At 39.0% G+C, this 24,104-nt stretch overlaps 1 protein-coding gene across 1 annotated transcript in view; it reads right to left on the reverse strand.

Annotated features, from left to right (window-relative positions):
- The window catches only part of ds (dachsous cadherin-related 1), a 77,771-nt gene extending 64,750 nt beyond the window's left edge, over window positions 1–13,021 (reverse strand). Inside the window, exons 1-2 of the mRNA XM_018513324.1 lie at window positions 12,847–13,021; window positions 4,850–5,332 (exon numbers count right to left, since the gene is read on the reverse strand). Coding sequence (XP_018368826.1) covers window positions 4,850–5,332; window positions 12,847–12,991 — 628 coding nt within the window. The 5' untranslated portion in view covers window positions 12,992–13,021. The remainder of the gene's footprint in view (window positions 1–4,849; window positions 5,333–12,846) is intronic.
- Between the last annotated feature and the right edge of the window lie 11,083 nt (window positions 13,022–24,104).

Here is a 24,104-nt window from a genome sequence, read left to right on the forward strand (position 1 = left end):
ATATATATATATACATATATACAGGGTGTATAAAAAGTGCTGGACCCGTTAAATATTTTGGAAAGTAAACATTTCTCATGAATGGTTACTTTTCAAGATATTTAATGGTCCAAAACTTTTTGTACTTTCTTCAGTCTTATTACCTGTAATCGAGCGTGGTGACTTCTCTCATACCTGTGGTACGCACGCTGATTGTACACGGTTACATGGGACCTGTTTAACGTCGATTTCGAACGACGATTTTTGTTAGAGAAGTTCTCTTGGCAAAGATACTCTCGGTGGTTTGCCATTGCCTGCCGAGAGGAGCTACGAGAGTTTGAAAAATTTTTAAATATTTACAGGATTGCCACAGAAAATAAATTTTAAAATTTCCTGACTTTTCCAGGTTTTTCAGATAAAAATGGAAAATTTTCCAATATATAAAATATGTAAATTTTAACACATTTAAAGTTAAGAATTGTAGGAAAGCTAGCATATATTATTAAAAACAACGCAAAAAGGGTTAGTACCACTATTAGTTAGTAGTAAAATTTTTGGTGTAAATTCAAGCCAAAAAAAATTAATATTGGAAAAAAGAATGCAGTTATGAAAAAGGGCGAAATAAAAATACTGAATACAATATAAATTTTAATTATTTTATTAAAATCGTTTAAAGTGTGCGAGTTTTGAACGTATTTCACTATAAATGTCAGATATAATATTAAAAAATTATAACAATTATTTAGAATAGGAGCAGTTTAAGGAAATTGTGAGCAAATTTCAAAATTCCAGACTTTGTTACATTTTCCCCTGACTTTCCCGGTTTTCTATGACCAATTTCAATTTCCCTGACTTTTCCCAATTTTCCTGGTTTTCTAGATCTGTGGCAACCCTGATTTATAAATACGTTCCTTTTATGTGTAACCGATAAAAAAATTTATTTTATACAAAAATCCCAATAAAATCTAAAAAAATCCACAAATTTCGGGTTTTTTTAAGTGGATAAAACCCAAAAGAACCCCCTGGGTAAAATAATGCCAATCCTGCACGATGATTTATCTATGCATATCGTCGCAAAACAAATATGAAGAATCCGACAGAAATCTTTTGATTGCCATTAAACGTTTCTACGAAAAAGACTTATGAAGAAGATTATGCCAAGACGGGAAATCTGTCACGAATATAAAGCTTAATCTACAATGTACTTTTTACTTCCTGTTTCTTGTTTTTTATCTTTTATCTTTTCGCTTTTTACAATCGTTTTATCAACAACCGTGTTTCTTGTCATGTATTTCTTATCTAGAGATAATAATTTCTTTTTCGAGTTCATCAACTTTTATATCGAGAACGAAGAAACAGAAAGCGTACATTGAAAAAGTATATTGTAAATTAGGCTAAAATCGCATAGAGTCAGTATGTTTTTGACCTAAGATAGCGTGATCTATAATACATTCATAGATCCTCTTCTTTTCTTGTTTCAAATCATAACGATAGACACGACGGAAAGAAGCGAGATGGAACAAGCGAGACCGTGGACAAGGAGAGATCCTCCGAAGAGAAAGAATGACGAAGAGGAATAGAAGATGAGAAAACAAATAAAAAAGAAGGGGGAGAAAGAGAGAGAGATCCACGTCGTCGCTCAGCGAGGGAAGTACAGCCTCGCGCATTGATATGCAACAGACTGCATATACGGGCCACGCCGGGGCGAACAATACGACCACCGGTAAGGCACCACCGTGTAAACTATTCGGCATTCTCGGGCGTATAACGTACCGTGCCGTGCTGCTCGATACCGTGCGGGACAGTTTACACGGCGCATCGGCGTATACGGCGCGGCGAGCGCGGGTCGTGACGCGCCGTATCTTGCATCGGATGTACCACCAGTGTGGAAACACGGATACGTACTTCTTCTCTCTCTTTCTCTCTGCCCCCCCTCGATCAGCCACCTTCCTCTCCATCCCGTGTCTCGGTGTATCGGCACAGAGCAATCCACCCACCCGTCCGCGACCTTACCGGTGCTCAATCCTCCTTCGCCTCTTCCTCCACCTCATCGTCGTCTACGATCTCAGCCTCCTCCTGCTGCGCGAATCCCATTTCTCTTCTTCTTTCGACGGCCACCTGTTTGCTCGAACACGGAACCTTTTTCTCCTATCCTTCTAAATTCATTAGATTTCATCTTGCAGTGATATTACGATCTATCATAATTATACGATGACTAGACATCGGATTATATGCATAATCAAAGCGTTAAAATATGCATGCAAATATGTATTAAAAAAGACCAAAATATGCATAAAATATGCACATCAAAAAAGAAACGACTTAATTTAAGATACATATTTTATTACTTTAATGTCAAATTGAACTAACCCAAATCAAATTACCTCTTTGAATTAAACAAATTACAGCAAAATATTGGAAAAATCAACGAAACATAAGCGTTTATAACTAATTAATTACATTATATTATAATTTATAATTCTTATGACAATACACTACTAGTATTCCCGAGCTGAGGCCTGCAAGTCTTCATACTCATCGGCCGGTATTCATAGTCAGTTCTTATATTCAAGACCATCTTAAGTTCAGTCTTAAGATGTCACGGACCAATCAGAGGGTCGCATTAGCGTCTTAAGACATTACTTAAGACGGTCTTGAAATAAGAACCGACTATGAATACCGGCCATCGTTTCTAAAGTGTGCGTTTTACGCGTCTATTTCAAATTACCATATTTGTAAAAGTTTTGGCGTTTTATACAAAAATATGCACTTTCAATACAAAAATTATTATTATATGCAAAATGCTGCGAACAGCCCATTATATGCATTTTGTATATGCAAATATGCAAATGCATATAATTCGATGTCTAACGATGACCATATTTTCTTAGAGAAAATAAACCTGAAAATTTTGGGACTTTATTCCTAAATATTTCCAAACTCATTTGTGAAAGAAACCCGCGCATTAATTTCTAAAATTTTCTTGCATAGTATACCTGATATAACACAAATAAAACACAGCCATGATACCAGTCAAAATGACGTCAAAATAGTAAATTTGATTATTAAAAGCCATTTTTCGATTAATCACAATTAATTTGATGTTATTGAAACTTTGTTCTGTTTGGGCTAATATTGCATAAAACTAAAGTTGTTGGTTATTTCCGTAAAAATTCGCTTATTAATACATTAGACATAGAATAACAATTAGAAAAGAATTGTTAAAATAAAAGAGAAAATTGAGTTTTTAAAAAATAAATAAATTTAAAAAGAGCAGCTACCTGAAATAAAGGACTGTTTTTTACAATAAAGCATGTATGGTCACCTTAATTTTATAATAGACTGGAAATTAGGAAGACTTAATAGAAGATTTCATCTTATATGGAATTTTGATTATTTATATCGCCATCATATTTTTAGTGCTACGTAAGACACAAATTCCTTTAAATAGCGTGCGAAAATATATTAGGGCATTTGGTGTAACGCTACCGTTTCTAGATCTTTGCTAGATCTTTTCTAAATAAATAGAAGGGAAGACAGAGAGTGTATCTTCATTCGCGTGATATGCTTTGGCTTTTAGAGTTGCGCATCGTGCCCGAGCATACGTCCACGTGCACGTATGCACACGTAGGCGTTCGTGGAGTCCTCGGCGTTTTACTCGTGACGCGACTATGCTAACGCGATAACGCCGCGCGTGGAATACGTTTCCGAGGCATTCGCTGGTCGAGGATTGTACCTCCGTTCTAGAAGACCCGCCAGATTAACTTCGGTATGCAAGTACCCTTACGCAAGCATCGCAAATGACTCGGTATCGTGACGCTACGCGAACATAACTTCTGAGTTTTCCAAGTGCAAGCAATGTAAATACGATGCAAGTGAAAGACAATAAAAATATGTACAACGTATACACGGAAAGAACGATTTTGCTAAAGTATCTACAAATTTAGGTAGATGCGTATCTAAAAATAATTTTGTTGGATTATCAAAATAATTACATAGGACACTCAAACTGATTGCTGGAATATCAAAAAACTTTTTACAGCATCGTTTTCGTCATGTCTGAGTTTCCCGTATAATTATTTTATATAATCGAATAAAATTATTTTTTTTAAATACTTCAACAATTGCTCTTTTTATGTGTAATATAATATATGCAAAAATTATCAAAATAATGTCGATATTGTCGATATATAAATAAATCGCTGTATTTATAAAATGAGAGAAAAGATATAGTATTGGTAACAAAAAAAGAGAATTATTCACAAATGGCCGATTATTATTGGATTACTTTGTTAAAATTACAAAATACAATATTTTTTTGTAAGATGAACAAAATTTTTTTATTTAACAGTACAAATTTATTTGGTTACTCACGTTTTGTAAATACCAATGTAAAGTTTGGTTGCCATTACAAAATAAGTATTCTTTTAGTAATTTCAACAAAATAATCCACTATGTGACTTGGAAACTATTATTTACTGTGTACTCATTCTTGGTTAAACTCTCTTGAAGAATGCCATGCAAGTAAGTGGCCAAATTATGTAGATCTATAAACATCATACAAAACAGTTTTGTACCATTAAATGATCAGCTTAGTTAATAAATTCAACAAATTAATATTGTCGTGATAACCAACGGTTTGATTGATCATATATCAACAAATAGTTTTTGTGTCAGTAACAAAACTTCAGTTATTGGTACAAAACATTTCTCTCAGTGTAAATGTAAAATTTGCGTGGAGAAGCCTTCATTATTCATCGTCAGTCGCAGTATTCTCGACACGTGCTCGACGTGATGTAACATGATAATGCATTATAAGACACAACGGCCGACAAATGAAAAAGTTTGGCATAAAAGCGAATCAACTTACCAGTTGACGAGGATGACGCTGTCGTGGTGCTGTTCACGCCGCTGACGACGGAATTCTGCGGAATATTTTCCTTGACCGAGACGGTGTAACGCGGTTTCTCGCACGTGGCGATTCTGTGCTCCGCGGTGGAGACGGTAACCTTGACCTCGGCGTCGACGATATTCTTCAGGCCGGCTGTATCAGTCGCCGTCACATTGATGTGATGCAACGACAATCGCGAGAGCAGACTCGGCCTCGCCACGTGCAGCTCGCCGGTGTTACGATCGATTTGAAAGATTTCGTCCTCATTGCCACTACTAATGCGATAGGTGACATGACCGAAGACGGAGACATCGAGATCGGTCGCCACCAGCTTCAAAATCGAACTGCGCGTCACGTCGTCGTTGCGCAGGGTCACGTTATATCGCTGTGGCTTGAAAATCGGCCGGTTGTCATTCACGTCTGTTACCTGAATGCCCACAATCGCTATCGTACTTAATCCCCCTGCGAACAGAATCCAATGCATTATTAGATATATGCCTTATGGACATAAAATTAATAAAATTAATAGTTATGGAAAGCACTGTTAAATTCATAATATTAAATTATACCTAATTTAACTTATTTTTAATCATTCCTAGATCGACAATACCCCTACTCAATATATGGTAAATTTAACTAAAACAATGGAAATAAACAATTCAAGAAATGTATCAATTTGACTTAAATTTAGTTTATTATTTATTAAATAATTATGTTAATATAAAAACGCTGTTTACATTGAAGGTAAACAATTCAATCACATTCTCTAAATCTGAATCAGTGGATAGTCATTAATTACTCAGTGACATACTTGGCACTGATATCAGTAATTATCCACTGATTCAGATTTAGAGAGCAGAAATTAGTTAATTAGATGTAGTTTCTTCAATTACATGTTTTGTGTGTGTGTGTGTGTGTGTGTGTGAGAGAGAATTAAAATATTTGACATGCTTGAGAGTTAAAAATAACAAAATGTTACTTAACTTAAGAATTGGGTTTAGTTTCTAATCTTTTATAATAATTAATAGTGAATTTCTTAAAAGTTAGGATGACGAAAAAGAACAACGTTGAATGTTCAACTGTCATCAACGATTTTCCAGTACGAATTTGATTTAAACTCTGCAATTAATTATCGGAATCAAGCGGTTGAGCAGCGTTGAATTTGGGTACTTGCTAGTGATCGCGAGTGGTCCACGATGTACGCGCAGAGGCGAGAGGTACGTGGCCGAGAGCGCATTATGTTTATTTCATTCCCGGCCGAAATCCTCTTATCGAGCCAAATAATGTCGGGGTATTAGCCGGCGTAGAGAACGAATCTACGGCGCGCCCGAAGCCGGTCGGCATAAATCACGAGCGTCCCGTTCCCGTGGCCTTTTCTCGGACCCAATCAGCCGCTGGAGAGTCTCTCGCTCTCTCCGTTCATCGTGTTTTCATTTCGTTCTCTCTTTCCGTTCTTCCTTCAGCATCCTTTCCCTCGGTCAGCATCCCGTCTCTCTTCCTTCGTTTTATTCGGACACACGTGAGTACGTGTGAGTCGACGTGAGCTCCTTTTAACCCCCGCGCGCGGGGTAATGCGCCGCTCGTAATAATATTTCAAACGTGAGAAGCTTACAGAGTCCCCCAAATGACCGCGCTCTTTTAGAGTATCTTGTGGCCACTGTGGGGTAATTGCTCCTGGGACATCGACTGACCTACTCTCTAAAATCTTTGGAGTGGAATCTAACTCTAAAGAGTGAAATCCCACTCTCAAAAATTGACAATTGAGCCACTCTTTTCCAATACTGGCTCAATTGTCACTCTTCATCGCTCTTTAGAATCATATTTCACTTCAAAGATTTCATAGAATACAAGCTACACGCAATAATGACTATTGCATTGCAGGAGAAGTAATTACGACGTTATTCTCGTATTTTCGCATAGCCTTCCATGGATAATGATAAGCGTGATCTTTCATATTTAGTTGTCCCCTAATGCAGAACTCAAGCATTAAGCTTGCGAAAGTTACACTTTATCAGTAGCTCTCTGTAACTATAATATCGCTAAACCATATCGTCTCCCGTTTCAAATTAATCGGAGATTATCTGCAAATTCTATCTCTTTATGTACGCGTTTTCTACGATAGCGCAATGCTGGCGAGCAACGAGAAATCAGGCACGACGGGATATTGCGAGCTCCTGGCCGCTTCGGATTTAGGCGATGTGCGACGCAAGTGTTAATATCAAAGACAGTATGTAAAACGGGTAATCCGATGTTTAAACGGTTTACAACCGTAACTCACAATAATGTATGGACTCGGCCGAGCGGAGCTCTCTCCGAGCGCCAGGAGATTTATAAGTGCGAGTGTCATTGGAGTCATGCGTCAAGAGCCGGGTACCCGATCTCCCGGATCTGTGACACAACCACGGCTTCTTCTCCGATACATAGAAGAACGAAGCTTCTGATTAAAATGTATAGAGAATTTTAGGCTCGACAAAATTAATCGTAAAGGATGATGTCAATTACGAATCGATACAGGTTAATTGAATGTGAATTACCGCGTACTCTCTAAATCTGAAAAAGTGGATAATCACTGATATCAGTGCCAAGTATGCCACTGGTAATCAGTGAATTAAATCTAACTAACCTTGTTTTAGTGCTTAAATTTAATGAATATGGTATTGAAAGATCGAAATTAATATGCAAATATCAGTATTTTAGTTATTAATGCTCAAATATTCTTTCTTTTTTAGTTGAACTTCACCGATTATCAGTGCCAAGTATGTCACTAGGTAATTAGTGACTATCCACTGATTTAGATTTAGATAGATAAACATCGAAGTAAATGTTTCAATCCCTTTTAGATACTTTTATATATTTATCGATTAAGGAGATGCGATCGATATTTCAAAATAATAAAAAATTAGAAATTATTATTCTAGATCGCATTTAAAAGTAATACAAAAAATTTAGCAACGGTTTATCATCTGATCAAAAGTATTTTAATAAAAAGTAATATTTTTTTTGCTCTAATAGAAATACATGAAAATGTATTATAAAGTAACGATAAAACTTCAATTTTTTATATGAGACTTGTACAAAATTATATTATAAATACTTTAAGCATTCAAGATAATTTATGTAAAGTTACGTTGCAATGTAAAAATTAGTGTTGTCCCGTAAATAAATAAACAAAATATTTATTTGTTTAAATTTTTTGTAACTAATTGGTGAATCAATGAAACTTTGCTAAGTCATTTTGAATGCTTAAAGTTCTTATACAAAAATAATTAAATTTTTGTTATTGTTATTTTTCAAATTTTAGTGTAGAACAATAAAAATAATAACAAACAACGTAAATAAACCATAAAAATGTTTTTCAGTGAAAATGGAATATTATAAATAAACCTTTCACTGTAGGTTTCACCTACAGATATAATAGGTATCTCTTTAAGTTTCTGATCGACTATGGAACATCGAGGCATCGAAAAGAATTAATCTTCAGTCCATTGTGGATACAGCCCATTCATGAAGCTTATCGAAAAAGTTCCTAACGACAATTCTTAATTGTTAGCCACGGACGTTTCCCACAGATCAAATGACGCACTTTATAGCATTTTTTTCCCTTTCTTCTTCTTTCTTTAGGGGGTAAAAAAATTGATTACGCGCTCTCGCGTTCGATACGGAAGACAGAGAATGCACCCAGGTACGAACGGATACCGACTTCCTGGGGATAGTTCAACGGCATTTTAATGCACGTTGCCTGATATTTTCGTGCCCGCTGCAGTCCGGCCCTTTTAATTTCACGCGGTCGATCGCCGGGATGAGTTCTTTTCGGGATTCGTGCGGCGGGGGATACGAGGGGCCTCCGAGAGATTTATGCGGCCGGTAGGTGCGGCGGTGCTCAACCTTATACTGCGAAATTACGCCACGCGAGGAATGAGTTCCACGCATTACGGAAACGCAACCGTAAATATTAGCATCCCGCAGGTTTAATTAGAATCATTTTTTTTTTAGTATCCCCAATTTCTTTTTTCATATACGAACAATCTTGATAAAAGAGGTTGAGAAATGATTTTCCCTTAATTTTCGCATGCATCATGTGGCAGATATACCTTCGCGTAAAACCGTAATGCGTTTCTTTCGCTCTTACGAGAGTAAACCCTTACGGTTGAAACGAGACGCAGGTACCATTAATATACCGTGAGCAAACGCGCGCGCACACTAATTCCGGGATATGCTACAAAGTGCGAACTGAAAGCTCGCACCAGTGACATATCCGAGATTATGCGCAGTAACACGGCGGGAGTCGAAAGGGTGAAATAAATAAGCGCAAGAACGGCGCGGACAATGACAGTCGGTGGAAGTTAAACCCTCCGGAGATTTATGACGCCGGTGCCAATAAAGTCACCTCCCAGCGTAGCTCCGAAACGTGCGTCCCTTGCGCCTTTCTTTGCCGTATCTGTATACAGAATTACGTTATCGAGATTTCGAGAAAAGGAACAGATCTAATTCTATATTCAAAGAGGTTCTTAACTTAAATATTTCTGTATAAATTTATATCTGATTCTGCAAACCGTAAGCTGAAACCTTTTTCTTGAAACGTAATCATGAACAGAACCAAAGTAATAATATCATTTATTAGTTGCTTTCCATTTTCACACAAGTGATTCTGAGTTTATGTTATGTATTTTTTAATGACATCACTACGCAAAAAGAATTTTTTCTTAAAATTTACCTTGAAAATATGACAGCCGTGGGACAACATTGTATTTCAAAGAATTTTAATGTAAATCTCTCTCATTCATTAATAAAACTACTATAAAGTATAAAGTAAGTTTGGTCAATTTTAGTGAAGTGCATGATAAAAATCTTTAAAATATTGTATTGTACAACTACCATGTTTTCAGGGTAAATTTTAAAAGAAAATTCTCTCCGTGTACTTACTTTGATGACAAAATTACCGCGTAATAATACACATTTATAATCTCACTTTTAATGAGTTAATAAGATTTAGTTGTGTAGACTGTAGGCAAAAACTAAGTTGAATCTCACTTATCAGAAAAAGAACGTATATTCAACTAAGTTATGACGTCATAAATAAGAATTATCTAAGTTTTTATGTAAATGGAAAGCAACTATTAAATTGATAAATATGATAATTTTTATGCATAAAAATAAGCATAAAAAATGTTTATAAGAATATTAATAATCTGAAAAGGAAAAGGGATACTTTTCCAACACGATAATATGAAACGCAGATAAGCGATAAAATCCGATTGGGGATGGAGGAATATTCTCATCACAACAGAAAAACTATACGAAAGACTTCGCTGGGAGATTAACGTGGAAATTACATTTGTAAGATATCGCTCGCACATAATCGATGCCGAGTGGAGATTCCACAGCTTCAAAGGCTGTGCGCTGATAGAGAATCCAGTTCGGATGTACGTGCCGGATGATATCGCTATAATCACATCGCATAGCAAATGCGTTGAGAGAATGTTTCTAAAACACGGTTTGATTACATATTTACAATATTATTTCCTCTATAATTTTATAGCAACAAGATTAAGTCGACTGAAATAGTAGTCACTCGTCCTCGGATTTACATCGCAAGAAAACGGCAAATTTTTATCTATTAATCTTTTAATCTAGCTGACAACAACAATTAGCAGAATACAGTTCTAAATTTATTATTCATCCAAGTGATTGATTATCCAGCAGCTCTTGAAGGATCGGTATCTCGCGTCTAGGACTGATTCCGCATTCGCTGGCTTTCGCAGTCGAGCAAAATAACTCGCACGAGAAAATCCGTATATAAGCAAGATGCCTTTCGCAGATCTCCGCCTCGATGCTGAGCGCGCAGGTAATAATTATCGCCGTGAACGCGCACGGCGTTAGCCACCGCTATTAGCGCGATAAAACCTCTGTGGTTTGGTTATCGTTCGCGTTTCCCGCCGATAAACATCGACGACGATATACGGCGCTTCTTTGCACCTCTTAGCAGCGGCAAAACTACCGCAACGCAGGGGAAGACAACTCCTCGTTGTCGTCGTCGTCGTCGTCGTCGTCGTCGTCGGAGCGACCGTCAACAGGTGGTATAAATCATGCGCACCTGGCCCGCGTGGTTCACGGTGGCTCGCGATTCGCTTTACTGCCGTTGTACCAAAATGATTTTCTCCGCGCGAATTACTGGCGGGCAATAAGAATTAATCGCCGGGGTAAAAATAAGAGGCGAAGAGGAGGATTAATGAGTCTCAGGCTGCGCGGCGCCATGAGGAAGCGCTAGACGCGTGAGGACGTGCGAATCGCCGGAAGGTATTTGTAATCATTTCCGCGCCGGAGTCTTTGGCTGAGATATAATATACCCAAGTGCGCACGATTGTGCATATACACCTCGTGGGGAGATGAGATTTATTTATTATCACACGAGCTGTCACTTCCGTTCTACGGCGGAATAGTCCGCAGAAATGTTTTCTTCTTTCCTTTAATTTCGTGATATTACTCTAGTTCTGTTATACAGATTTAACACATTTCACATTCCCAAATTCACATTATAGCCTTAAATGGTACTTTGTTTAATATCGTTTCCTTCTGCTTTTCGGTTTCTTACTGAGATAATCATCGCATTGCGTTTCGTCAGCAGATGGTATAAATCACACCACGCTGGTGCTCATCAGTAATGCGATCTACAGCGATGGTATTCACAGTCGTTCCTATATATCGTCATATCCAGCCGATTCTATTGTCCGTCGGATAGTGTCGCCATGCTGCTGTTGCACGGTGAACAATCGTATATATCGATAACGAGCGACAATTACGCAAGACTATATTTATCCCTGTTTGCAAAACGGCATAACGCCGACAATAGCAATGCCCTCATATTCGGTTTTTTTCATTTCTTATTCTTAACCACCGGTTAACATTTTCCTTCTTGGATGCTATTCCACCGTCTTCTCGCCCTCTTCCTCTTAGCGTCGCCAGATTGGTAAATGCAATGGCCGTTGGTCGCACGGTAGCCTCACGATGGATCAATGGACCTTCAGTCGTTGTCCTTTCCCATAAGACGACCGCGAGCCGCCGCGTTGAAAATGGCCAGGGAGTCTACCGTCGACATAAATCATATACCCTATTACAGAGCTACTAGATCTCAACGGGCCGATAGCCGGTCGGTCTTCTCCTCTCCGCACCACGTCGCCGCTTTGTTTCTCTTCCCGTTTTCTGAGCCGCGAGTTTCTGCGCGTGTGTCTCCGTACTTTGCCGTTTCCACTTGTTTCTACTTGTCTCACTACCCTTATCAACGCTCGTGCGCGTACACGAGGCTTGCACGCGAATAACGGAGCCGAGCATTGTTCCTACGTCGTCAGAACGAGAGATCGCGATGGCGTGAGAGATCTCTCGCGATCGAGCCGAATTATCGCAACGGTTGTGACCGTCTCGAATTACAATGGCTGAGGTTGTTAAGCGTTTAGATACAAGTTCTGAAGGTAAAACTTCACGACACTGCGATACGTAATGTCAGACGAAGAGATCGGTATCTGCGGATATTTTGTTCCTTTAAGAAAAATATTTTGAGCTACCAACTCTGAAATAGTAAAACATTAGCGTTATTTATTATAAATGAAAAGAAAAGATAATCAAGTCAAATAATATTAATCGTTAAGTAGGAGTAAGCACAGTACCTTAAGTATATAGTTTTCTTTAAAATCTTGTTCTGGGAAATTAAAATTCTTTTTGGAGTATTCTGAGCATCCCATCTGTTAACTAATCTTTAAATCTATCTTTAAATCATTTAAAAGTTAATGATCCTATCTAAGACAGTTGGTAGATCAAAATATTTTCTTTAAAGAAACAAAACGTCTGCAAATACTGATTTCTTAGTTCGACATTAAATACCGCAGTTGTGGCTATTTATTTATTAAAGTCAGATATGCATCAAGTTCTTTTTTAAGATCGGTGATTTAATAATCGGACACTAGAAAGAAAATAACACAAACCTCTATCGGTGGCAATGACAGGCAGTTCCAGATAAGGTACTGTTTCTCTGTCTAGCGGCGACCGGATGCAAATATCTCCCGTATCACTGCGCACCAGGAGCTGTTCGTTCTCCACTCGACCGCCAGCCAGAGTATAATTGACCATTGCGTTTACACCGCAATCGGGATCGGTGGCTTGCACCTGCAACAAAGATAAATCAAGGTTAACACCGCGATAAAACAGAGATTCCGACATATGGTGAATCGAGACGCACATGTACATTTTCATACGAATCTCTGTAATTCCATGTACCGTGTGTCTGTAATATAACTTGGTTTTAAAAGACTTATTATTTCACTCGTAGTCTTTTATTCACTATATTCTTTATTCTAGCGATAAAGTGAAGATATAGACATATTTTACAAATATAATAATGAGAAATCAAGAGTTTCGTAAAATCGTCAAAAAGATAAATTACGACGACACGAGGAAATTTAAAGTTTTTAGAAACCAAATTTAACATTAACGAATAACCATCTGATAGGAAAAAAAAATACGAAATCGAGTGTGCGACGAGAAAGCGTCAAGTTCGTTCGTATATAGTCTTCCCCGAAGATCGTTTCCGCGATTAATGGCTCCCCGTTGAAATTTATTGATCCCATTTGTTCGTTCCGCGAATCTTTTTTCCCCGCCAACAAAACGACACGCGGATGACGAAGGGCACAACGTCGTCGCGCCTCCCCGAAGGCGGAATCTACCCGGGCGAAGCACTTTGTTTAATTTCGCCCGACGTTCCTGAAACGGGATACTCGCGGATCGCCGGGGAGGTGGTCCATTCGTAATCTGGGCCCCAGTGACTAATTTGCGAGCGAGCCTTCCTTTCCCTGCCCTCTCGGAGGAGGACCCGAAGACGTTACCGCGACGAACGGATGGACGAACAGACGGACGAGCGAACGAACGGACAGACGTGGGGGCGGTGATGGACGCCTCTGTGCTTCCAGCGTGTGTGATTTATGCGACGATTTATCGCCACCTATCCCACCCCACGATGTAATACAAGTTACGAGATTCCCGTACGGTCGTTAACGAAAATGCCTCCCCATTTTTTCCCCGCCTCGCAAACGCATCGTTGGCAGATTGTTCTCTCGGAGAATAAGTCAGACTGTCTTTTATTTAAAAATATCTTCCCCCCCCCCCCTGGTTTTCGTGAGAAAAACAGCATAAGAAAAAATGATAAGACTTGAATTATACATTCACAAATATTCATTTTTGTTTATAATTCTTTTTCTCCATTTTATGCATCAAATGTTAAATTCTCAGGCGTTTGATTTATGATAGATACATTCGCATTGAATAAGTTCTCGTCTCAACATAGATCCTCGAATAATAAAACTTCTGAATTATAATTTAAATGGAACTTTCCTTCGGACGTTGTGATATAGGTACTGCTCGATGATTTATCATGCATCTCAAGTACAACGCGTAACGCAAGTCGTCTTGGACACAAGGTGAGCGATTTTCAATTTTTAGAGTATCATAATTCCAATCGGCAGATTACGATCGATCGAGCCGATCGGGTAATTGCTGCTACAGCAATCGGTCGTACGTGGATTAAGTCGACGGGGAGATAAAGAGAAAAGTAACTTGTAAATTCATACTGGCACCAGACGTAATTTGCGGAGCATAGTGGTAGTCGTCTCGTGGGCCAGTTGTCGGAAACACGACGTAGAAGAAACCAAGACGCGAATCTCGACCGGTAATGAACCCTTTAACCCAGGCAGAGTTGCCTTAATGACAGTTTAAAGTTTCTTCTCGCGTCCGAAGTATCGCGCCGGTCATCTATTCGTGATCCGAGTACTCGGGAGGGAACCGTTCCGCCCATGTTGAACGGGAACGTGGAATCACAGGATCGCAATCGCGAGCCAATGATCGATCGCTTCGTTACCACGCGCAGTCTATTTGTCGCAATAAAGACAGTCGGATTCTGTGAAACTATAATGAGGATGATGATTAACGCGAATCACTGTTCGCGTTTATCTCACGTTCATAGAGAAATGTTCCGCATTTCGTAATAAATTAAGCGATTATTCGTGCTGGCATATAGTGTTGAAAGCAAAATGAATCGCACGTGAAATCTCTTTAATCATACACTATTAATAATATAGCCAGAACTACGTTAGCAAACGCATGTCTGAGTTAATAAACGGCGTTTTATTAATTTTTACAAAACAACAGTTAGAATATGAAGTAAGCACATTAAAAAATTTTTGATCTTTGATATTAAAAATGCAGAATATTTTTTTATTTATACAAGAACGGTATGAAAAGTGATACTGGAATTATCGATGCTTTTTAAAAATTAATACGTAAAACATCGTGTTAACTTTACAAACACAGCGAACGCGTCCTTTACTTACAGAGTTAAAACGTTTTTCTCTCCGCAATGTTTTTTTTTTTAAATTAATTGCAAGTCTGATGACGGTTCGGTAAGGAAAGAAGAACGCGCGGGAAGAAATTAAATTTGCTATCTGCCATAATATTCCACTCGGAAACAATGTACGAGAATCGTGAGAATTGTAGGGAGGGCGCGTCGAAAGAACAAGATTGCAATCTTAAGCTACAATTAAGAAGGTCGAGGCGGTTCGCGCGGAGAAAATATTCCTTTCTACGTAGGCGGATCGCCAACGAATCGCATAGGGCAGACTAGAGTAAGGCTTCTGAAAGCCGATAAATCGGTGCGTATATTCGTCGGCATTTGTCATTACTCCACCCGATCTGATAAACGAACGGGTATAATGAGTAGCAACGAAATTATAGCGCGAATGCATTATGTTATATTAAAGGATATACACGTCGTGCGTTATATTAGTCGGTGTATAACACGTGTATTTTATCGGTATTTATGGTCGATAGCATGAGGGAAATATGGCGATAGGGAATATATATGTGAGTACTATAAAATATTACGACTCGTCCCATAATACGCACCGTACGTTAATAAACTGGCGTTATTAATATCCTTAAAGCACCTCTCAGTCGATTTAAACCCGCTGTCCTGAGAATGCGCGTGTGAGAATTACCATAATAGAACCCTAATTTGCAACAACATCCCCTGCGTGCCTGGCGCGAGTGCGCGCGTCCATCGTGATTTTTCCAGGACGAGTAACGCATCTATCCGACGTACTAACAGAAGGGCTATGAAAGGAAGAGACCAGAAGAGGTGTGGAAAGCGAGAAGAAAAGAAAGAGAAATAGAAAGAAAGAGACAACGAACCAGAGCGTTATGGGGCCCAACATAAGTAGAGGCAGGACAGAGGATAATAAAGCAGGAGTCCACTGGGAATGATTTAGTGGCAAGCGGTCGAATAACTTTCCCGCCAACACTGTTGCCACCTCGAAGCGGCGATGAGCTCTTCGTGGCTCGTGCAGCAAACGTGTTGAGCGCGTCGCCGCTTCTCGGAAAGAAGAGGAACGAAGACGAAAGGATCAAGCTGGTGCTTAAAAGGAGGGAAATTTGTTGGCTCAAATTTGTTGTATGGAACCTCCTCTTGAGCAGCAGGGAGAACTATGAATCCTAACACATTTCCACTTCTCTCTTCTTTTGGGAAGAGAATCAGCGCGGAAAGAAAAAGAAAACCAAAGATCCTCGACCCAGATAGTCATCCTAATGAATGACTGTCAAGCAATATTGATGCTGATCTTATAGTCGATTTAGGATTCCCTTCAGAGCTAATTTCTTCACGCGATAGTATAAGGAAAGAAAGATTTTTATTGAAATATCTAAAAAAAAGTTAACTAGTAAATATATCATGCTTGAGATTCCTACAAAATTATTTCAATGGCCCAACAAAATTATTTTCAGATTTGTAACTAGCTACATTTTTAGATACTTCAGCAAAATCGTTCTTTTCGTGATTTTCGATATGATTGCAATTCTTGACTACATTTATTCTTCGCTATAGTCTTCTCTCTCTTTGCTAGCTTTTAGCATTACTCCATCCCTACTTTGTAATCCATTCATCTCGCCGAATTATGATTTATCGAGGAGATTATTATGCCTTATTTATGAGTGATAGCAATGATGATATCTATTAGATTTGGCATTTTTAATTGTGAACTGAGATACACATATTTCATACAGTTCTCATACGTGATTTTGAATTTTAAAAAGGATTTCCGTGTTCTTTATTTGGAGGAAGAGGACAGAAAGGAGCAACAATATACACGCGTGCACAGAATCGCAGAGTATATTAAATCGCGAGCAGTTTTACCTGCTATTCTGATACCTCAGAGTATGCCGCGTGAAGCATTGTTCCGCTCGTTTTGTTGTGGCCCGACCTTGCAAGAAATATCGATTTCAATCGGTGTATATGCGGAATACAATCCGATGCGAATTCCCTTCGGTAAGATAGACCGGTACCGAAGCCACGAGATCGTAAACGCTTTGTTCGCTCCGAGAGGAAATCCTCCTAGGTTCCCAAGCAGGTAATCGAAATAATGCCTTTGCGCGTCACGCTCAGATGCGTTACATAACAGACGTTACATTGTACAAGAAATTTTTTCACGTTCAAAGATTTAATTGATTTCTTCGCCCTAATTTCGTGAAATCTAGTAAGATAAAGGATCAAACAAAGTTGCGCGGTGTAAGTTAAAGATAGTCAGTGTTAGCAAAACCAGAGCTATAAATCAAGATTTAAACTCACTACGTATCGTATCACTTACAATGCGCAACATCGCTTCCAATATTCAACAAAGCTAAGGAGAATCGTTCTCTTCCGTACGCCGTATGTAACGCATTTTACAATCGCTTAAAGTGGCTTTAAATCTTCCGGCGGTTGCAAGTACAAGCGTGTAATATAAATAATCTGAATGTCCGTCCGCGATCAGATAATCGTATTAAAGTGCGTATACAACGCAACAGTGGTAGGCCCTCATCGCCCTCCACCCCGTGTGTCTTAACCCGTCAAAACCCTCTCTTTGTGTTCCTTCCTCTCGCCACCCATCCCTAAAGAAACAGAGAAAGAGAAAGAAGTAAAGAGGTGAAAGACGATTGGAAATCATCCCCGTCGTCGTGGTGGTTAGAAGTATCGTGCTCGTTGCTATCTCGCGTACGTTCGCCAGGGGACCGCGAAGAGAAACAGACACAAGTCTTATTCTCGCTACGTAGCATATACTACTACAGGGAGAAGGAAAGAGAGATGGCGAGAGACAGAAAAGGCCGAGGAGAGAATCGCTTGCATACGAGCGGTGGCTGTCTACACCGGTTATAAAATACGGTGCCTCAGAAGGCTCTCAGCATGCTCGCGCCTCTGCCTTTAAGGATGGCGCGCGAACCTTCCCCATGTAGTACCCCTCCACGGTTCTTCGCTTTTCTCTCTTTTCCTCCCCCCAACGACTTCTTAGGCCGCGTCCAGATCAAAGTAGCGAATTTATTTACTTAATTGTTACAGCCACGTAGTAGCAGGTGTCGGCATTGGCTCTCAGGAGCATACCGATGATCGTAATCAAGCCGGTACTTCGTCTCCATTTTTATCCGTCGAAGGATACATTACGCTGTAACGGATTCGAACGATAAATCTCACCTTCAGAGGCTAATTCTCTTCTTAGAGCGCGTTAGAAATCATACTCTTTTTACTATATTTTTATTTCAATCAAATTTTCACTTCGGAATCGCGCCGTCTGATTGTGAGAACATCTCCCGCACGCTTGATTTCTTCGTTATCATCTTCGACATGATGCCGTTATTCGCATCACCGTTGCTTCCAGGGTCCCATTCGATCGTCGGGACCAATACACGTCAGTGATGCGGCACCGGTCACCAACGTCTGAAGTGGTAGCTGCCGCCGTCGCCGTCGTGGTGCAACAAGTACAAATTGTCCGGCTGTAAAAGTTATCGCTGTAAATCGCAGATGACTCGACGCGATGCATCTGGTATGCGGCTTTTCGAGCGGCGCAATGATGACGCAACGCTCCTGCGATCACGAAGGACGATCTGGAGGAAGAATCGCCAAAAGTATTGAATTTTTTTAGTGCTCATAAATATCTTAAAATATCTCGCCAGAGCAATTACAGAAATTGATCAAACTCTCAATGATATTCATAGTCGGTTTTTGCACTCTAAATTCTTAGGAGTAGAATCTTACTCTAAAGAATGAAAATTGAGCCAGTCTTGAAAAAGAATAGCGCAATTTTTTATCTTTAAGAGGGAGATTTCATTTGAGAATTCATTCTATATAAAAGGACCGTTTGGGACATGCGATTTATGTTAAATTCAACACATTTTTTCCAACTGTGTAGTCTATCCTTATTTCATGATCGTTTTAAGTAATGTTTTAAGATGCTAATAAGGTTCTCTGATTGATTCATGACATTTTAAGACAGTTCTAAATATAAGCTCTTATAAATACCATTCACACAGCTGTATTATCTTGAGACATAACTTAAGAAAGTCATAAAATAAGAATGGTCATGAATACCGGCCTATGACGGAAACATATTTGTCGGTCGAAATAAAATATGCTGGGGTAGTCCCTGCACCGATCTTCTGATTCTTTTTGTCGCGCACATTGTAATGCCCAAAGAAACATGCAAGCGATAAACGTTCCGTTGAATGAATTACCCTCGCCGGGACGCATTCGACGAAGAAACGACCTCGAAGTAATGTGGAGTCGCTCACGCTAAGAAATTTTTCACTGCAAAATGAGCTTTCTTCTTGACTTTCATTAGGGGGATATAGATCGTTTATTGGCGACACGCAAGTTGTAAGGATATTCGTGAGTCATGCGAGAAATACAGTTTTTTTGACTAATAAAGACATCCGTGTTTTTACTTGCAGAGAATCTTCTAGAAAATTCTATGAAATAATCATTTCCAGACCCGCTTTAAAGAAGATGTCATTTTACCGATAATTGTGTAGCCATATCACGTTAGGTCATTTATTGGGAATATGCAAGTCACAAATTATGAGACATGAGTAACCTACTTGACTGATGAAGACACTTGCGTTTTCACTGGAGGTCAAGTTTTTTAGAAAATTCTATGAAATAGTCATTTTCAGATCCGCTTTAAAGAAGGTACCATTTTATGGATAATTATGTAGCTGTATCACGGATATTAAATTGGCTATAAAAAGAAGATAAATCTGCGTTTTTATTTGAGATTGAATCTTCTAGAAAATTCTATGAAATAATAATTTTTAGATCAGCTTTAAAGAAGATGACATTTTGCCGTTAATTGTGTAGCTATATCACGGATAATTGGTTATAAAAAACAAAATAAAAGATCTTCTTGAACTAAACTCTTTATCGTTACAATTTAGTTGGCAAAAGGCTCGTATAAACCTTATTTACGTTCCAAAATCTGTATACAGATGCGAATTCTCTGGGTGCACTGCACGCCATGAGCGTTTCGCGTGCGCGTGGCAATTATTATAGGAAGTTATGAAGTTCCCGTCGCGATGCATTGCGCGATGCCCACGAAGAGTCTATTAACGGGCAATAATCGATCTTCCAAGTAATTGCTGGACTGGTTCGCCGACGTCCGCGATCGTATTGTGTGCCTAAGCACGATTCATTTCGATCTTTTCTCTCGCCGACCGTGCTCGATATCTAATCGTTCCCGTTCGTTTGCCCGCCACGTAGCTTCGTGGATCCGCAGAACGATTCATTAACAGAGAGTACGATAAATTACTGCTGCACAATTGTGAGAACTGTATCCAGTTCGTACATATGCCTTTTCTTATATTGAGAAAAAATTTACTAAGTTTTAAATATACTTATTTGAGTAGTACTAACTTAACATTTATTCACAGTAAATAAATATTTATTAAATAAAAAAATGATAGTTAAATTAAAGATTCTTGTACGAAATAAATATGTTGACATTTAATAAATATTCAGCTAGTATTATTCAGACAAAAAATGTTAATTAAAATTTAGTACATTTTTCTCTCAGTGTAGCTAAAGTTGCTAAAGTTTAACTGCACTTTCCATCGATATATCGCGTTCGCAAGTATATCGACCAGTCTGTGAGGAATCCAAAACCGCGTCAATCAAACGCAATCTCAAGAAGGTAAGATTGCGCTTAATCGTTTTGAAACGATCCACGCCGACGCGGTCGTTATTGAACGCGCTACGCTTCTATACATGATAGAAGTGAGTCTGTTGGACCGTAATGGACCTCCGGCGGAACATTAGTCAGACGATCTTTCGGCATTCTGCACGCGTCAGTATTTTCCGGCGCCGCGCTTGGTAGGAACACCCTGTGTTCTGCGCGATCGGCCGCGCGGCTATATGGCGCCTTGATTAATGCAAGCGATTCACGGAGCTAATGGCATCGTACCCGCAGCATTTCCTTCCGTAGAAAAAAAAATATTCCTTAATATTGTATGAAATTCCCGCGCATTAAGCTTACCGAGCGGCTCTCGCATTCCCCGGGGTCAACGATGCCCCGCGTCCGCCCGTTCGCGGTATTTACCGCATGTACCTTCACTATGCCGCGATCTCGCGGGGTCTGGCTTACGACGCGGCGATATTTCATACGATTATCCTTCACATCGTTGGGTCACTAAATCATTCCCGGCAGGGCGGCCATGGTATCCCTATCCCTTCGTCGTGCGGCACTCACTAGGTCTTCTGTTCGCGTTGCATGAAATCCCCAAATATTTTTAGACTTCAAATGAGATAGACATATATTTGGCTTTGAAAAAAGAGAAAGCAAAAGATGCCGAGTGCAAAAAGTGCGAGCAACGCGAACAGACCTACTGTAATCGCTCACGGTGATTTCGTAAAGCTCGCGGTGAACCGGAACGGTTTCCCCGAGCGTATAAGTGTCCTCGATGCCGAAATAGTCCTCCGACGAAGAAATTTATCGCGTCAAATAACATTCCCGCATACCGTCGACCTTCGTGGCCGGCCTTCACGCTTGACTCCTACCGTGGAGAATTAGAAAATCATCGAGCATACAAGATCACCGAGTAAATTAATCTCACGCGCGACACACCTCTACGGCCTACTTACGCACGTCAACCGATTCGTCTTGCCTCTGCAATTACTCGTAACGAATCAGACTTTCGCGATATGTCCAAAATCTGGCCACCGAAGTCGCCGACGGCTATTTTTTTAATCGAAATCGCGATCCTGATCAGGGACGGTTTTTCTTTACTCGCGTTTCCAAACCTTTGTGCTACTCTTTATATCGTCGAACGATACTAGAAGTTTTTTCTCGTATCTTAAAACTCTAGATTTATCAGAATAACGCAATTCTTTTATCTGTGCTGAAAACTGATAACTTTTTTGTTGGCCATGTCGACCGCTATTTTTAATCTGATAGTTTATCGTCTAATCAATAAATAATAAATAATAAATAAATTTAGTAAATAAGCCAATAAATAAATAAGCTTTATTTTTTAATATGATATGATTATTAGATCAAACATGATGCACTTTAGTACACATTTAGAGATCTTTCGTATTCTAAAGTCCCTATACAAGACTAGTTATCAGATTCGCGCGAATTGACTTTGTAATAACATAACGGAATCAATTAGAACACGGAGAATATTTGGTTGAATTAACTGGAATTCTAGTGGAAAATGAACGATCCAGAATTCTAGTTAAATCTAGTAGATTTCTGATTAAATCTACCAAAATTCAAGTTGAAATAACCAACATTCAGAATTTCTTGGTTAAATCTACTAAAATTCTAGTGGATTTAACCATAAATCTAGTATACTGAAAGAAAAGATTGGTTGCTGCAACAAGTTAGATTAAATATGGTATAACATTTTTAATTGGCTGTAGCACCCAATTAAAAATGCTATGCCATATTTTACCATCTAATTTGCTGCAGCAGCCAATCTTTTTTTTCAGTGTAGACTTAAGAACTCTGAATCGTTCATTTTTCACCAGAATTCCAGTTAATTCAACTAAACATTTTTTTCGTAAGCTAACAAAAGTACTATTATTATCTGCTATTACTACTACTATTATTCGATGCGACTATATACGTATAAGTGTGATAGACATTTTATCACAAAATTAGTCTCAGTGGCCAACTCTAATTGTATAGGGACCCTATCGTATCCTGGTTCCCAGCTTCCTCCTTGTTGTTTATGCTTTTCGTTGTACGTGCAATGTTGCGGCCTTTCTGTTTTTTGTATACGCTCGATAAATAGAGCTGTTCGTCGAGTAAGCCAGAAGCCATCCTCGGTATTCCCGGCTCGCTACCTCGCTGACGGACTGACAGTCGTTGTCCGGCACTGCCGCGGGAATCCTCTACTCTTCCTTCTTGTCGTCGGAATTCCCATCTCTCTTTCACCTCCGTCATTCGTTGTTCTTGATATTATCATAAACATCGCAAAGACTGCATATTTCGAGAAAAAATCAAAGAAATCTGTACTTTCGTTTATGTAAAATAGCGTATTTAAATTAATAGCGTTTTTCATTGGCACAGAGCTAGAGCGCACTCAGTGTAGTTTAAAGCTGTTGTACACAAATCGACATAAAGATGTACGTTTAATAAAAATATAGAAACGAATTAAAAACCGCAAAATATTCAATACATTTTATTGTGCTATTTGATGAAATACATATTGGGCATTTTACCAATTAAAATATCCCACTTTTACATTTAGATTAGAATAGTGTATAACAGCTTTAATGTGCACTGAGTGCGCACTAGTTCTGCCAATAAATCTGCGAAAAACGTTATAAGATTGCTACTTTTTGCAACTGTGAAGATTGGAAGTTTTGAAAAAATTCAAATTTTTGAAATTAATTCCCAATCTCCAAAATTAAGATGCTTCAAAACTTTGAGCTTCAAAGTTTTCAAAGTACCTTAAATTTTAGAAAGAGAGAGAGAGAGAGAGAGATTTGGAGTTAACTTCAAAAATTTGAATTCTTTTGAAGTTTCGAATCTCGACGTTAATTATCAAAAGTATAACAGCACTAATTTAGATCGTTGTAGATCTTCTGGTTCCTCAACCAGCATAATCTTACCGAGATATTATTCTACAAAGAGACAGCATGGTAATTTCTCCAGACGGCGGTGTCCCGCGTCGGATCATTTTATGCAACGATGCGACGCATGCAAGCTTAAAACTCTCGCCATTTGCACATAAAAGGCCCTATTTGCGCGAACGATGCATGCGCTGCAGGCCCGTGTTATCTATGACAGTGTCGGAGATGCGTTCCGAGCCGGAAGTTTCGTGGGTGGATAAGGGACCGGAGTACCGTCGCGAGTACCTTTGTCACACGATTGACATGTAAAATGAACGCCTG

Source organism: Trachymyrmex cornetzi, unplaced genomic scaffold (assembly GCF_001594075.2).
Source record: "Trachymyrmex cornetzi isolate Tcor2-1 unplaced genomic scaffold, Tcor1.1 scaffold466, whole genome shotgun sequence".
In the NCBI taxonomy this organism is placed as follows: Eukaryota; Metazoa; Arthropoda; class Insecta; order Hymenoptera; family Formicidae; genus Trachymyrmex; species Trachymyrmex cornetzi.